Source organism: Alligator mississippiensis, chromosome 5, assembly GCF_030867095.1.
Source record: "Alligator mississippiensis isolate rAllMis1 chromosome 5, rAllMis1, whole genome shotgun sequence".
Classification (NCBI taxonomy): domain Eukaryota; kingdom Metazoa; phylum Chordata; order Crocodylia; family Alligatoridae; genus Alligator; species Alligator mississippiensis.
The window spans coordinates 164,155,650-164,172,784 of record NC_081828.1 but is presented as its reverse complement, the minus strand read 5'-3'; the positions used below and the strand labels follow the sequence as shown (position 1 = coordinate 164,172,784).

Sequence of the window (17,135 nt, the reverse complement as noted above, 5' to 3'; positions counted from 1 at the left end):
CTGCAGAAAAGGACTTAGGGGTTACAGTGCACAAGTTAAATATGAGCCAACAGTGTGCCTTTGTTGCAAGGAAGGCTAGCAGCATCCTGGGCTGCATTGCTAAGAGCATTGCCAGCAGATCAAGGGAAGTGATTATTCCCCTCTATTCAGCACTGATGAGGCCACATCTGGAGCCCAGTGTTTAGTTTTGGGCCCACCATTACAGAAGGGATGTGGCCAAATTGGAGAGGCTCCACTGGAGTGCAATGGAAATGGTTGGGGGCTGGGGCACATGACTAGAGAGGCTGAATGAACTGGGCTTATTTCATTTGGAGAAGAGGAGATTATGGGGGGAGGGGGCAGGATTTAATAGCAACTTTCAATTATCTGAAGGTTGGATCCAAAGAGGATGGAGCTAGATTGCACTCAGTGGTGGCAGATGATACAACAAGGAGCAATGGTCTCAAGTTGCAGCAAGGGAAGTTTAGTTAGATATTAGGAAAATAAACCTCTCTCACTGGGAGGGTAGAAAGGCACTGGAACAGGTTACCCAGACAGGTTGTGGAATCTCCATCCTTAGAGTTTTTGAAGACCCAGCTAGACAAAGCCTTGGCTGGGATGATCTAGTTGGTGATGGTCCTGCAGGGGGTTGGACTAGATATCCTGATGTCCCTTTGAACCCTAATTTTCTATGATTCTGTGATTCCATATCAGTAGAAAACATGTGTCAGTGACAAAGTTTGGGTGTCAATAAAAAGCTTGCAGATTGCTGGTTAAAAATTGTTTTTGTGTTGGCAATTCTGAACTGGACAAAAAGGAGCATGCTGCAAGTATTTCTATGTGTGGCCAGGTTCATGTTTAATTTTATTGCTAGAAGGAGCAATTTCAGAAATATTATCCTACTACTAGGAATAGCCTCCCTGCACTTCTCCTAAGCTTCCACTTTGGGTACTGTCTCTGATGGTGTCTAACTCCTATTATAATCAATTCAATATTGTCCTTAAGGCTTACTTTATCTTTAGATAAAACTACAAGTCATATATCAGGAGGCAGGGGGGGAGGGGGGGGAAATGTTCACTTACATTAGATATTATTTGGAGTAAATAAAAGACCATCTGGAAAAAAAACATCCATGATGATTTTATTTTCTTTGAAAATTATTCTGCTAATCTCATTGTTTATTTCAGGTAGGAATACATTACTGTGTATCAATACAAAAAAAATGCAAATAATTCTCTGCTGTCCTCTCCAAAATGTCATTTTCATGCAGAAGTATAATAAAATCCTGAAGATTACATTTTTAAAAAGAATTTTATACTGTCTCCTTAAAAAATATGCTCATTTTTTCCTGTGAATATTTAACATACTTACTTCTCTTTAAGAAGGCTAGATTTGCAAAGTCAAATAAGGAGTCTGGGCATACAAAATTTCAAGAATATTTCACCTTTTGCTTGAGTTTTCCAAGAATCTCAGAAGCCTAACACCTCCTAGGATTTATACATATAAGCCACAATATTGTGCTAAATACAGAATGGGTATGGTGGGAATTTCAAAATAAAAGTAACACTATTTGCCTCAAAATTTTAGTGATCTCTATATTTTTTTATGCGTTTTAATCAACTTTGTATACCAACACTCTGTTTTGTGTGAATAAGTATATTAAGACTTGATTTTACTTGCTTTTATTATTTAGCAAATCAGGGCATGTTCTGTCCAGGCAAGCCTAGTCTCATAGGTCCCCTCTACATGTTAGAGAAATGGCACAATCAACAGGTTAATTGTGTAATTACCTTAAAACAAGCTCCATGTACTATGTATCTATGTACTATCACACAATAAAAAGCTTCAGCCAGCTATAAAGTTAGGTCTTAAAAATGTGTACTAACTTCATAGCTGTTGCTATTGAGCTATAATTTGCACGTGGAGCAAGGTCTCCCCTGAGGCCAGGAGCCCCATCAGCTGACAGGGGTCCCAGGCACAAGGGTGCACTACGCCCAGTAGGAAACCCCTGAAAACTCTGGACCAAGGCAGCTGCTGATCCCCAGGGCTCAGGGGTTTGTGAATCCCTCAGGCCCTGGAGATCATGGCTGCCATAATCTCTAGGGCTTGGAGGTACATAAAACCACTGAGCCCTAGGAAACAAGGCAGCCATGATCCCTAGGGCTTGGGGGTACATGAAACCCCTGAGCCCTAGGGATCATGGCAGCCACAATCCCCAGATTCCAGGGGTTTTATGCATCCCTCCACTGAGGAGCTCCCAGCCACAGGAGCTTTCTTCTTGCTGGTCAGGGGGAGCCTGGGATCAGGCCAATGATAAGGTGTGATGAGATCTATTATGAGATCCTGCAATCAAACTGTGCCATACACATATGGCATGACAGGAGGTGCAACTGCATGGATTGCACATTAGATCCCATTACACATTTACCTCCACATATAGAGGGGCCATATTTTATAAATGGTAGAGACATGAGCTGATAGCTAAGCATGTTAAGCTCTATGGACATAAGTTCATTTGCAGTGGTACAAAGTGTTTTCCTCAACCATTTCAAATGTCCCTGCTGGTTCTCCCTCCCTCCCACTTGGAGGGGAAGCAGGGAGGACCAGAGAGTGGAGCCCTACAGAATGCTGAGAAACCAAGATGAACCAGTGGTACCAGAGACAGATCCAGTGTGGGGTTCACTGGCATAGTTTCATAGTTGATAGGGTCGGAAGGGACCTGAGCAGATTATCAAGTCCGACCCCCTGCCATGGCAGGAAAAAGTACTGGGGTCAAACAACCCCAGCAAGGTGTTTGTCTAACCTCCTCTTAAAGACCCCCAGGGTAGGAGCCAGCACCACTTCGCTTGGAAGTTGGTTCCAGATCCTAGCTGCCCTGACTGTGAAGTAGCGCCTCCTGATGTCTAGTCTGAATCTACCCTCTGCCAGCTTGTGACCGTTATTTCTAGTCACTCCTGGTAGTGCTCGGGGGAACAGGGACTCCCCCAATGCCTGCTGGTCCCCTCTGACTAGTTTGTAACAGGCCACTAGATCCCCCCTCAGCCTTCTCTTGTGGAGGCTGAACAGGTTCAGGTCCCTTAGCCTCTCCTCATAGGGCCTGCCCTGCTGCCCCCTGATCATGCGGGTGGCCCTCCTCTGGACCCTCACAATGCTGTCCACATCCCTCCTGAAGTGCGGTGCCCAGAACTGGACGCAGTACTGCAACTGCGGTCTGACCAGTGCTGCATAGAGGGGGAGGATCACCTCCTTGGACCTGCTTAAGATGCATCTGTGGATGCATGACAAGGTGTGGTTGGCCTTCCTGACCGCATCCCCACACTGTCGGCCCATGTTCATTTTGGGATCAATAATGATTCCAAGATCCTTTTCTGCCTCTGCTCTGACAAGAAGGGAGTTCCCCAGCCTGTAGGTATGCTGCTGGTTCTTCCTCCCCAGGTGCAGCACCTTGCACTTGTCAGTGTTGAAACCCATCCTGTTCTCATCTGGCCACCCCTGTAACCTGTCTAGGTCCAATTGCAGCCTATTCCTTCCTTCTAGTGTGCCCACATCCCCCCACATCTTAGTGTCGTCAGCAAATTTGAACAGGATGCTTTTTACCCCCTCGTCCAAGTCACTGATGAAGATGTTGAACAGTGCGGGTCCGAGGACCGAGCCCTGGGGGACCCCACTACCCACATCCCTCCAGGTCGAAAATGACCCATCCACCACCACTCTCTGGGTGCAACCCTCCAGCCAGTTAGCGACCCATTTGACTGTGTAGGTGTCGACGCCACAGTCCCCTAGTTTTTTAATGAGAATGGGGTGAGAGAGAGTGTCGAAGGCCTTCCTAAAGTCCAGAAAGACTATGTTCACTGCTACTCCTACGTCTAAGGATTTTGTGACCTGGTCATAGAAGGCCACCAGGTTGATCTGACAGGACCTGCCTCTAATGAACCCATGTTGGTTGCCCCTAAGCATACCCCTGCTGGCCCCTTGTGGACATGCGCCAGGATAATTCTCTCAAAAAGCTTACCTAGGATCAAGATAAGACTAACTGGCCTATAGTTTCCTGGGTCCTCCTTCCTCCCTTTTTTGAAAATGGGAACCACATTGGCCCTTTTCCAGTCCTATACTTGCACCCCACTTGTTTCTTGTTCCACCCAAAGTTTAAAACCAACTGCTGGCAGTGGCAGCTGTATTTCTAGTCAAGCAGTGCTGAGGGAGCCAATTGATTCACTGCTAATTATAATTAGAGTCCTACTTAATTCACAGTTTTGTGGAAACTGCAAAAATCAGAGGTATCCACAATTGCTGGAAAATATTCCATTGGCCACGATTTCCCACAAAATCAACCCCAAAATAGCTAACTAACTAACTAGTGTATTTTTCATATAATATGCTGTTTTAGAATCTCTGAATCTTTATTGTGATACTTAGACAATGCAACAATCCCTGCAACCTCACTCACATGCTTGAGACTTACTGACTGTCTGCGGCAAAGGTGGAGCCTCTCCACCAATCTGAGTGATGGCAGGGCCTCCCCACCAACCTACAGAGAGGGGCAGAACTGCCAGTAAACGCCCATGAAAAATCGGCCCTTTGTGCCGCAAGCAAGCCGCAAAAATGGCTCCCTCTCGCCACAAGTAGGCCCCTAATTATAATGTACCTGATGCCTTCTAAATTCTTCATTCCATGGGTGTTAATGATTCTCTTTTTCAATGGTTTTGATGTTCTACTAATCAAGTTATTCTTTTTTCTGCAATTCTGTTTGTCTGTTAGCTGCTCCTGATAAAGAAAGTCCTATTTCACAGCCCTGCAAATTGTTTTTAAACTCATTCCAATAAAGTTATGTGCTTTTGCTTTAATCTTAAACTGAATAATACAGCCCTAGGCCCCTAGCATATTATTAAAGCTTCTAGTTTATTTTTACCTGGTGAAGAATGTGTATTGTGTTACATGTGATGATATACCTCACCATTTGCACCCCCTTTTCAAATTCTAAATCGAGTGTAACACTACAGCTGATTACCCATTACACATGGTACTACAAAGAAGTTCCTGTTTCTACTATCTTTGTGGAGTTACAGACACTTTGAACATGTACAAGTTAGCCTTTTGTAGCACTCTAAGAGGATACATAGCTCTACAAGTGTAATGTGTGTCCTGAGGCTACAACACACATTTGTCTTTGTGTAAATTCAGCTTACACTTAAAGCTTATTCTGGGGTCCCTTAGAAATGCAAAAATCTCATTGTCTTCTATAAGCTGAGCCTTCATGTGAAATACAGAGCTTTAACTGTATTTTAGCAAAACAATTATGTGATTTCAGTGGAATTACTCATGTACTTGAAGTTGACCACATACTGAATTGCTCTGCTGCATCACAACAAGGGTGCTCAGCACCTTACATATCTTAGTCTTTAGTTTATATTGTGGGCCAGATCCTCAGCTAGTACAAACAAACACGGCTCAGAGGAAGCCAGTTTAGACCAGCTAAATATTTGGTCCCAGGTAAATATTTGGTCCCTGATGCCTTGTTAGGACTGCCCTACTAATTATTTATGCATTCCCCCTATATCATAATGCAAACTACATCATGGAATTTTATTTTCACACTCAGAAGAAAAAGGCTTATCTAATATATTGCAACATAAGGGTAATTTTGGGGCAATTTAAACATGAAAATCCTAAATTAGCAAATGACAAATGTGTTTATAAAATGACTCTACGGTGTTGTTGTATGTTGTCATTTGTGTTTTCATTCTGCTAAAAAAAGGTGAATAAATCTACCAACTGGAACATTCTATTCTGCAAGTAATTTACAAAGTAGATAATTTTAAACAAGTAATCTAGTTATCATCCAATATTTTCCTTAAACAAAGAGTAAATGACTATTATAACAAACCCAAAAGAAATTAAATTGTCACATTATATATATTTTTTTAATACTGAATTCTTGTCAGTGTATTTGATAAAATATAGCGCTTTAAAATATGTAGGAATTATCATCTGAACACTGCATGAGTGTTTTTGAGAAGACAGTGTCTTGTTCCAAAATGCTGTGGCACTGGGAATGATTGCAACAGGCATGTTAAACTTTCTATTTCTCATACAATCCACCATCCCAAATCTACCTTTCTAGATCTTTTCTAAGTCTCAGCATCTAGCATGCCTAGCACGCTATTTTACATTCTGCAACTCAGATTTTTATCACTGTTTCCATTCTATTTCATCCCACGGTTCTTGCACAATACTCTCTATACTTCTGAAGAAATACTGAACATTCAAAATATAAGAGACCAAGACACACTGTAAAAGAATATGTCAGAATTTCAATCTTTCTTTAATTCTGGTTTGAAAGTGGCAGAGACAACTTTTAGGCAATAACATAACAGTTAGTAGACTGGTTCTATCTGAACTAGCAGTCTTTTCAACCGTCATTTCCACATATGTTTTATAAACCGTCTTCCCAATTATAAACCAATCTACTCACTTCTTGAACAGCAGACAGGAAAGGGGAAATAAACTAACTGTCTGCTGTTCAAGAAGTGAGTAGATTGGCTTATAGAACATATGTGGAAACGATGGTTGAAGAGGTTGCTAGTTCTGATAGCTAAGTCTCTTGAAACTGCCAAGAACCATCCTACTAATTGTCATGTTATTGCTTAAAAGTTGTCTTACTGACTGCAGAGATTCTAAGATGAGGGGCTTCCCTCCCCCCTCCATGTTATATGGGGAAAAATATTATTTTAATTGACTAAATATGATATGTTACTTCTATGTACAGAATCAGTGAAATCTCTACCAGAATACTATGTCCAATTCCAGTGCCTACTCCTTTCTGATAAGGAACAATTTGAGATGGTTCAAAGAAATATCACATGAATTATCTAATGATTAGAAAGAATACACTGAAATAAGATTTAATGGACTCGATTTATTTAGTTTTTTGGAAAGGCTAAAAAGTGGCAATCTGATAAAGAGCATTTCAAACTAGCAGACAAAGACATAACAAGGTCTAGATGTTTCTAAAATATAGGTTCTAGTTCTGCAGCAGAAAGCCCCCGTTTCCTCTAATGTAGCAGAAAGCCCCCTTTTCCTCTTGCCTGCATTTGCTCTCCCCTCTTTGGATATGTTTCTCTTTTTCTACCTTTTCTTCCTTCCTCTCTCTTTCACTTTAAGATAAGGAATTGTATTTTAAAATTTGTATGTGTGCATTTTGTATCTCCCCTTGTAGTTTGGTATTTTTATCTATTTGTGTGCCATGGCATTTGTAGCTTATATTTTATACTCTTCACCTTTCAACTTTCAACTAAATGTGTTTTAGTAAGTTATACATTGTAACATTGTTAACAAAGGCAGGAATCAAACTGCTCTTCCCTGTATCAGGCTGGCCTCTGAAAGAATGAGTGAATCAGTGATTGAATGTGTAACATGGAAGCAGGCAGCAATTATCACCTGGAAGCTGAACTCAATAGAAGACAGTGTAACAACCGGGAAATCTCTATACCTCACTGATCAAGGGCTAGAAGCCCTGGCCTGACTTAATCAACACCAGAGACCAACTTTTGGGCTGAATATCTCCAGATCGACCACTCCCAGAGCCCTATTCTAAATTCATCAACGGACTCCCAAACCTGCACGTACATGCGGACGACCCCTGGGGCTGACAGATGCTGTCCAGTAGCCACCAAGGGGGGGGAAGTCCCACGAGGGTCAATGACCCCTGGATTGGGCAAACCAGAAAACTGGGGAGTCACCAAAGTCTGCCAGGGACAGATAAAAGGCAGTGAAAAGTGACCCTCAGTGGCGCCCTCTTGATCTCCAACTCGACCAGACCTGTCCAGCCAGAAGGACCAGCCGGCGACCCCCTTCTGGAAGATAACACCACACTGAAAGAAGCCTCAACAACAGACTCCAGCGCTTGTAGGATAGGTATACCTGACTCTGTAGCCTGCTACTGTGTGTGTGTGTGTATGTGTGTGCATGTGTGTGTGTGGACCAGCCCCAAGGTTTATGATTACAGTGTTTCAATCCGCCTAATAAACTAGAATTTTAAGGATCCCGAGTTGGACATTTGTAGCCAACAGTTCAACAACAAATTATAGTTTCATAGTTGGTAGGGTCGGAAGAGACCTGAGCAGATCATCAAGTCCGACCCCCTGCCATGGCAGGAAGAATGCTGGGGTCAAATGACCCTGACTAGGTGATTATCTAGCCTCCTTTTGAAGACCCCAAGGGTAGGGGCGAGCACCACTTCCCTTGGAAGTTAGTTCCAGATCCTAGCCTCCCTGACTGTGAAGTAGTGCCTCCTGATATCTAGCCTGAATCTACTCTCGGTCAACTTATGGCCTTTATTCCTCCTTACTCTGGGTAGTGCTCGGGGGAACAGGGACTCTCCCATAGCCTGCTGGTCCCCCCTGACCAGCTTGTAGACAGCCACCAGATCCCTTCTCAGCCTTCTCTTATAGAGGCTAAACAGGTTCAGGTCCTGTAGCCTCCGCTCATAGGGCCTGCCTTGCTGTCCCCTGATCATGTGAGTGGCCCTCTGGACCCTCTCGATGCTGTCCACAGCCTTCCAGAAGTGTAGTACCCAGAACTGGAAGCAGTACTCCAAATAAGTACTCAGTACTTACTGAGCTTGATGTAGGAATTACTGAATTTCTTTTTGGTATACAAGATTGGATTAAATGCAGAAGTCTCTTCTGGAAGCTACATTGAGGATGTTTCTAGCCACTTGCCAGACAAGAAGCAAGAATTCAAGTGTAACAGGGAGCCAGAGACTCCCGTTCCTAGGAATAAGGAAGGCCAGCCTGCTGTGTACACAGATAAGCAGCTGACCCTAAGCTGCAGCAAGAACAACCAAGCTGCCCATCAGCCCTAATGATGAACACCTGTGCAAGCAATTGACTCACCTCATTCAGATAAGGCAATGCCCCTGGACAGATAAGTTTAACACCTTGGAGGCAGGGGTGCCTGTCAGAGAGCCAAATTCTCTGGAAACAGAGGCCACCTGAGAAGCCTTTACAGGAGCTGGAGGCAGTGGTGCGGACCCAGGGGTGAGGGCTGACCTGATGTTTGTTTGTTTACCCAGAATAAGGGAAAGTTTTGGTTAAAGCGATAGCTTGCCTTTATGTTATAGTTAAACCAGCGGACCAGGTGTGGCTAAAAGCAGAGACGAGAAGGCCACAGTGGGATGCCTGAGGGTGCACTGAGTTTTAACCCATAGGGTGCCTGGGAGGCATGTAACTGAACCCTGCCAAGGGAAGGGGCATGAGTCATTGGAGTGCCTGAGGACACTGTAGTATTTGAGCCCTGCTAGGGCTGGGCACAAGTCTAGCAGGTGGAAACCAAGAGGGCAAAAGCTGGAACCAGGCACAGCAATACAGTGGTGGCCTGAAGCTGGGAGGGCTAGGACCAGAGCCTGAGAGGGGCAGAACCAAGGCCGGAGCCCAAAAGCTGAGGTCCCAGACAGTGGGTCTTGGGCTAGGTGCATCCACTTAGAGAAAAGGGGCCAAGGCAGGGAAGACTGAAGTCCCAAAAAAGCTGAAATAATTGGTAATATTTGAGAGGCACGGGCATGGCTGTAGGGGTGGTCAGAGGCTGCAAATAAAGCTTTAAAGCACCAGGTGTCCGAATATACCAACAGAGCCAAAAGAGGGCCATAGCGGATTGAGAGTGGTTTGGCAGTGGACTGGACACCCTCTGGAACTCGGGCAGCCTCTTAACCTTTGCGGGGGGAGGGGGGGGATGTTAAGCAACATCAATGTGTAGCAAGTGAGTAGGAAAGAAGAGCCCAAGGGGTTGGAGGAGGCAGGAGTCATGTAATCATAAGACAGCACTACAGCACAACTCGACACTGGCCCTGCTATACTAAGTATTTGGGTTTCCAAATTTAACTGTGCTCCAAATAAGCTATTAATCTAGAGTAATACAGTAACCAACCATAGCTGAGTTAATTACACTGTCAGGTATTTTGAAATAAAATGTTCAAAAACTTGTAACAGACATATGCTGATGTATATGAAAAGTGTCAGTTAAACAGAGAAAACATGTGGTAAGTAAAGAGCAGCCATGAATTACACTTGATAAGTAAAGTCTGAGAATATGTTCTATGTAACTGGATAAGGTACGCTCATCAATCAAATGTGGATTTAGGAGCATTTGGTTTTCAGCTACAGGAATGATTATAAACGGGCAGTTTTGATTCATAAACAGTAAACTATATATATAAATGTGTTTTCTTTTAAAAATATATCTTATTTGCCACCTTTGTTACAGTTTCGAGTTTGTTCTATTTTAATTTTTATAAGATGAACCATTAATACTAATGCAATAGGCTTCTATAAAAACTAGTTAAAATATTAAACTGTATTCAATATAAACACAATTAATACCACTCCAGAGGACTGGGTAGTACAGTGATTAATTCACAGCTCTTTACCTCTGGTAAACTTATTAGTGAACCTGCCTACCTGCCAAGAGATGTGAATTTGTTCAAGCTTTAGTGACTCCTGAACATTTAATCAAGCACAACACCTGTGTACAGTTTAGCCCAATTAATCATAATTTCCAGTGATCTATATGATTTTTTAGATACGACAGGCCCAACACTAAGAACCAAGTGCTGCACAATTCTTAGTCAGCAAAAGCTTACTTGCACGGAGAGGAAATGGGTGAAGTAATATTTGTAAGGAATAGGAAATGTTGTTTACTGTCTTTCTTTTACAGAAATGAAATCAGTGCATAGTAAAAAGTGCCCTTCAGTGACAACATTCATTTACTAGTTGTTATAAAATTTGGTGGGAAAATTATTGTGGGAATAATACTTTGCATATAATGAAATAACTCTTGGCCTTGGAATTCCTCTCTGATTAGAAAAGTTTTTGTTTGCATTTTCTTCAGTTCACTGCTACAGTAGTTCTTTTTACCCCCTACTATTGGCCGTTGGAGTCTTTCTGCACAAACTGTGTTCTAAACAGATAAATTAATTGTGCAATCTGAAAATGTCATCAGGCAAGAATGTAACCAAGGATTCCTCCAACTATGTATGCAGAAGAAAGGAAACACGCTAGCTGACGTTTAATATGGCTATAATTATGAAGAAGCATGTAAAAAAAAAAATCTGAAAACCCTTAAGATTGTGGACCAAATACTGAGGCATCACAGCACCATGTTAGTCCCTTTGACTCACTTTGAATGATCTTGAACAGAAGTCTGGTGCCCAGGCTTCCTCTACACTGAATGGAAAGAACTTTCTGCCTCTTAAGGGTGACCTAGATCACCTAGTCACTCCCCAGAGGGGTGCCTACCGCTAGGGCTGTGCGAAACACCACCATTTTCTTTCAACTTCCTTTTCGACGGGACAGTGTTTCATTTAGAGTTTCATTTAATTTCAAAAGCACTGTTCCATTTCATTTAGTCAAAAACGTTTCTCTGTTTTGCTACTGTTTCAATGTTTTGGCTGTAGGTTATAATAAGGAAGCACGAAACTGCCTATAACTGTCATTTTTTGGTAGATTTGGATGAAAACAGCAGGGATGGTGTCCCCTACTGAGGCCATGACACCTGCCAAATTTCAAGGAGATAGGTGCAGGGGTTTCTGGGAAACCGCACCTCAAGTTACTGACAAGCACAACTTGTGACGTGTGACTGTGTGCGTGTGTTAAGGCATGCCCTCACTGGCGCTGGGGCCTCTACACAATGCAGTGGTGTGCCCCAATAACGCTTCCTCCTCCCCTACATCCTCAGCTCAGTTCATCACTTTAAATGATAACAGGTAATAAATTAGTAAGCAACACCAACAGCATCTCAGGCAGCCAGTCACAGCCAATATCAGAGCAGTCCTTCCCCTCCCTTCCCCCTCCCTCTACTTACTTTCAAAACATTTTGACTGCCATTGTTTCGTTTCAAAGCTGTTTCGAAGCCCTTTGTTTCATTTAGATTTCACTGTTTCAAGTTCAAAACTAGTCGAAACAGCATTGAAATGAAACACCGGTGAAATTTCACACAGCCCTACCTACAGATAGTCAACAGGAACTCTTAACCAGGGTGGTTTCTAAAATCTGTCTGGATCACAACAGGATTTAAATACTTCACTCCTGCCTAGGTGACTGGTCTAAATTGCTTCTGAGCTTATGTAGCTGTCCAGGACCTAGGGAACTTGGGGGCCTAGTCGAGGTACCCAAAGAACTTTTAAAGCTAAAGTGAAGGCATCCGATGAATTTGGGTACCTCCACAGTTTTCTGGATGCTGACTGAAGTCAATTTGTCAATCTTTTATTTTGTAATTCTTTCATTTTTGTAGCCTCACTGGATTGTTATAATTTTACAATTTATCCAACTGCACTTCAGGTTCAAATATCTGAGTAACTCAATAATTTATGTTTTTTTTATAGAAGGCTGGAAACAAATTGCATATTCATTTTATCTTGGTTATTTTGGTTTTGTATCTTTGCTATTATGATTTTTTGTATGTAATTTTATTTATGGCTTTTCAATTTGTACCATGGATCTAAATATCTGACCAACTCTACCATTATGTCTTTTGCAAGGGACTTAAACTTGTGTTTACAGATTGACGGCAAAGTTCAACTCAGTACATTATATTCTATTTTGATGGCAGTCTTAATTAAATCTTGGTTTTATCATCACTGAATTCAAAAGCAAGTTATGAATTAAGGTTTGTAGCAGGGCACCTCAGTGCTCTGCTCCTAGAGAGGGGAAACTGCCGGGGAAAAGAGCCCTAGCAGGGAATAAGAGCCCACCTGCGGGTTGCCAGGGCAACTGGAGGCAGCAAATGACCCACACCTGACAGCCGTTAGCTGGCTGTAGGGGGCAAGGCCTGGCCTTTGTGAAGCCCAGGGCTGAGGCCAGGCTGGCAGTTCCCTGCCAGCAGCCAGAGAGACAGGAGCTCCCTCAGCCATGATACGAGAAGCAGTGAGAACTGTAGGTACTGTCTAAGCCAGATAACAGAAGGCAGCTCTAAGATGTTAGAGCAATGTGGTTATAGCCAGGTGGCTTATAGTTATGTTGTAGCCTAGGGGCTTGTGTTTTGTTTTGTGCATTACACCGGTGGCTAGGGTGAGGCTATTAGGGGTTGGAGGAGGCCTCATCAGGGATTCACAACAGAGTGTGAGGACCCCGGCGCCAGTGAGGGCGCAGCATACTCGGGAGGGACCCACAGTGGTGTGGGGGCCCCAGCGCCAGTGCAGGCACAGCGTTCTCATCGGGGACTCACAACGGAGTGTGAGAACCCTGGCACCAGTGAGGGTGCAGTATCCTCAAAGGGGCCTCACAGTGGAGTGTGAGGACCCCAGTGCCAGTGAGGGTGCAGCGTACTTAGGGGGAAACCCACAGCGGCGTGGGGACCCCAGCGCCAGGAAGGGCACAGCTTACAGGGTGCTTAGACCCCAGCCCCAAAGAGGGGGCCTTTTGAGAAGCCCCAGTGCGGGTGTGGCAAGCCCCAGAGAAGGGGTACTACTGAGAAGCCCCAGGGCGGACGTGGCGAGCTCCTGTGGAAGGCAGAGTACTGTGGTAAACCCCGGAAAGGGCAGAGTACTGCGGTAAACCCCGGCGAGAGGGGGTAGTGGTGCAGTGAGCCCTGGAGAAAGGGGGTAGCAGTGCGGTGGGCCCGAGAGACAGGTGGCTCAACCAGGAAGTCCCAGAGTAGGCACAGAAGGCCCCAGAGAGAGGGGCGACATTACAGGGAAGGCCCCAAGTGGGCTCGGAGGGCCCCAGGAGGGGGCGGCATAACAGAGAAGGCCCGGGAGTCGGGCGTGAGTACAGAGAGAGAGACAGACCGACGTCAATTCCAACTGCGAAGCTTGAGGCGTGGTATCAGGGGTGGTTGGAGCCATGCATAGCCCATAAGGCTAGGGTGCCCCAAAGCACCCATTTGCAGGAGAAGACCCACGAGGAGTCCGGGAAAACCAAGGGGTCTGAGTTAACATAGAGACGTGTCCGAGAGGGCGTAAGGCAGCCTCCCAACCTTATCTAACAGCAAAGACATGGCGTGCGAGAAACAGAGGGTGCCCTTGGGCCAACTAGGCACGGAGAGGGGCTCTCAAGGAGATCACGGCCCTCCCGGAGGACCCCGCCGTGACAAGGTTTACCAAATTACCAGTCATCAAAAAGTGAAATAAAATAGTGAATTCTTTGGTTATGAGATGCAGTGATAAACTCTCATTGGTGTGATACACTAGTGTTTTACAGTGATACAACTGTATGTGTTAACCACTGGTATAACATACCTCTCTTCCCCTCAACAGAGATTGATTAGTCAGGTGTGTCATAGCAATCACAAAATTTTTCTCCACAGTACAAGCAAGATTATATCTTCTCCATTTCTGTTCAAGCCCTGTAAATCTACTCGGTGAGTACAGTAATATATAGTGCCTAAACTATTGTGTTTTTAAGATAGTAGTGAAGTTTGATCCATTTCCTTAAGAACTGGTGGTAACCTAAAACATGCTATTAATAACATAATTTACTGATATATGATATAGTAATACTTACTTTGATATGGCTTTTCAGAGTTTCATGAAGGAGAAAACCTACTTGCACATCATCTCCTTTCATATCAGTAATAACACAAACTTGTTGTGATAGGTTATCTGTGATCAAGAGAAAAAAAGAACTGAATACTTCATATAAAATGCATCAAAGAAAATTACTGATCTGGTAAACTTTATGTTAAAATTCTTCATTCCTATCTCCAATAGAGCCTCTCCACCAGCTGAAAATCTACTTTTAAGAGGATTCATTCTAAGGCAATTCAGCACAATTGATATAAATCAGAAAATCAAAAGAAAAATTCTGCTCTTTCTTACATTCTGACAGAAGTAAAAAGCTCACATGAAGCCTATTCTAAAGACTACTGAGATAAATTAAAAGATTCCTAATTGACTTCCATGTGCACTGGATCAGATCCACAATACTTACATATTTATTAAATACCAAGAGAAGAATTTCCTGGAATACTGATTTCACATGGACTTAACTGCACATTAAATGCATTTTTAAAAATTATGGAAAATGTATTCAACTGTATCAATTTAAAAAAAACTCCAAAACAAGTGATATTTGGGCAGAAATAAGAATATAGCCAGTTAAATTAAAGTCTTTTTTCTACAACAAGTTCCATGTGTTGCCTTTGCATATGTGAAGCTGTTTTGAAACTAATGGGGCTTTAGCCACAGGTTCAACCCCAACATAGAATAAATTGCAAAATTAGAGTCAACAGTCATAATCCAGCTGATACTGGGGCACAACTGGAAATGTAGAACACATTATTAAATACACTGGTCTAAGTACAATTAATGCCCAGTCCTTTTCTTGAAAAGAGTAGTTAAAAAATAAACTTTGTCTCTTGGGACTGGCTATAAATTTTAAGATTCCAAAAGTTTCTTCTTTTTATTTTTTATTTTTAAATTCTGGCCTGACAGTCATCTTGTTTTTAATGCAAGCTTTTATCCTTAGATGTTCAATTAATATGGATCTTGAAATCATAGAATGCAAGGTTTGTGTTGTCTTATGGATGCCCATTCTGCAAGCAGCTAAAAGATTTATAAATGTGCAGTATAATTATATTGAAAACAGACCTCTAACACACTTCAAGGACAAAAATATCCAGGATAACAGAAATAAATCAGTTGGGATGGATTTAAAAGAGAATATAAAGATATGCTGTAAATACTCATAAAAGCAAGACTGAATATCAAACTAGATAATGACTACATGTGAAAAGGTGTTTTAATATTTTAAAAACATAATACCATTCATTCAGATGTCTTTAACATTGTCCAAATAAACTTCCACCTCACTCTCCGTCATATGTTCATGCATACTTTTGTAAAGAGTAACAAACACAGAATAAAAAGGAATTTAAGCTGCTTATTACTACAGTTTATGGTAAACAACATGATAATTTTCAAGCAATGTTTTGAGAGATGTAAAGTTAAATTAATCACTGAACAGCCGAAAATAAAAGGTGGAAGGCAGAATTTCTCATATTTACCATGCCAATATACACATGGTGTCTTCAGATTAGACTAGTTAGTGAGACCAGTTAGTTTCACTTTTATCCTTGGGAAACTTCTGGAAAAAATCATAAAAGATCATATTTGTGGGAGCCCAGCAGGGGAAATAATGCTGAAAGGAAATCAGCATGGATTCACTGCAGGTAGATCCTGCCTGACTAACCTTGTTTCTTTTTATGACCAGATCACAAAATGTTTAGATGCAGGAGTCAAGGTAGATGTCATTTACCTAGACTTTAAGAAGGCCTTCAATATGGTACCTCATTCTGTTTTCATAGATAAACTGACAGGCTGTGATGTAAATGATTCCATGGTCAGGTGGGTGGCAAATTGGCTTAGAGATCACACCCAGTGAGTAGTGATGGATGGGTTGATATCGACTTGGAAAGATGTGGGCAGTGGAGTCCCACAAGGCTTGGTCTTTGGACCAGTGCTATTCAATGTCTTCATCAGTGACTTGGACAAGGGTTTGAAGAGCACCCTGTCCAAGTTTGCAGATGATACCAAATTATGGGGCAAAGTTAACACACCAAAGGGCAGGGAACAGATCCAAGCGGATCTAGACAAGTTGGAAAAATGGGCAGAACAAAATAGGATGCATTTCAACAAAGACAAGTGCAAAGTGCTGCACCTTGGCAAAAACAAGCACCAACACACTTACAGGTTGATCTTCTCAGCAGCACAACAGCAGAAAGGGATCCTGGAGTCATAGTTGACTCCAAGATGAACACGAGTTGTCAATGTGACAAAGTAATCAACAAAGCTAGCCACACTTTATCGTGCATTAGCAGATGCATGACAAACAGGTCCAGGGGGGTGATGCTTCCCCTCTATGCGGCACTGATCAGGCCACTGTTGGAGTGCATCCAGTTTTGGGCACCACACTTCAAGAGGGATGCACAGAATCTTGAGAGGGTTCAGATGAAGGCCACTAGTATGGTTAGAGGCCTGCAGGCAAGGCCCTACTAGGAGAGAATGAAGGACCTAGATCTCTTCAGCCTTCACAAGAGAAGGCTGAGAGGTGATCTTGTGGCTGCCTATAAATTCATCAGGGGAGGGCAGCAGGGAATAGGAGATACTGTATTTACTAGGGCATCCCCTGAAGTAACTAGGAACAATGGCCTCAAATTGACGGAGA

General features: G+C 42.9%; 1 protein-coding gene and 1 long non-coding RNA gene across 12 annotated transcripts in view; one reads left to right on the top strand and one right to left on the bottom strand.

Annotated features, from left to right (window-relative positions):
- Nucleotides 1-17,135, bottom strand: part of CRPPA (CDP-L-ribitol pyrophosphorylase A) — a 222,658-nt gene that overhangs the window by 107,139 nt on the left and 98,384 nt on the right. For all 11 annotated transcript variants that reach the window (XR_009462635.1, XM_059728956.1, XM_059728955.1 and 8 more), the window contains one exon: nucleotides 14,475-14,572. Coding sequence is in view for 10 of the 11 variants with exons in the window: in XM_059728956.1 (XP_059584939.1) it covers nucleotides 14,475-14,572 (98 nt within the window). In the remaining variant the exon portion in view is untranslated. The remainder of the gene's footprint in view (nucleotides 1-14,474; nucleotides 14,573-17,135) is intronic.
- On the top strand, nucleotides 12,742-15,136 carry LOC132250925 (uncharacterized). Its single transcript, XR_009462636.1, has 3 exons — nucleotides 12,742-12,905; nucleotides 14,278-14,331; nucleotides 14,681-15,136. It is a non-coding gene; the product is annotated as an uncharacterized LOC132250925 (long non-coding RNA).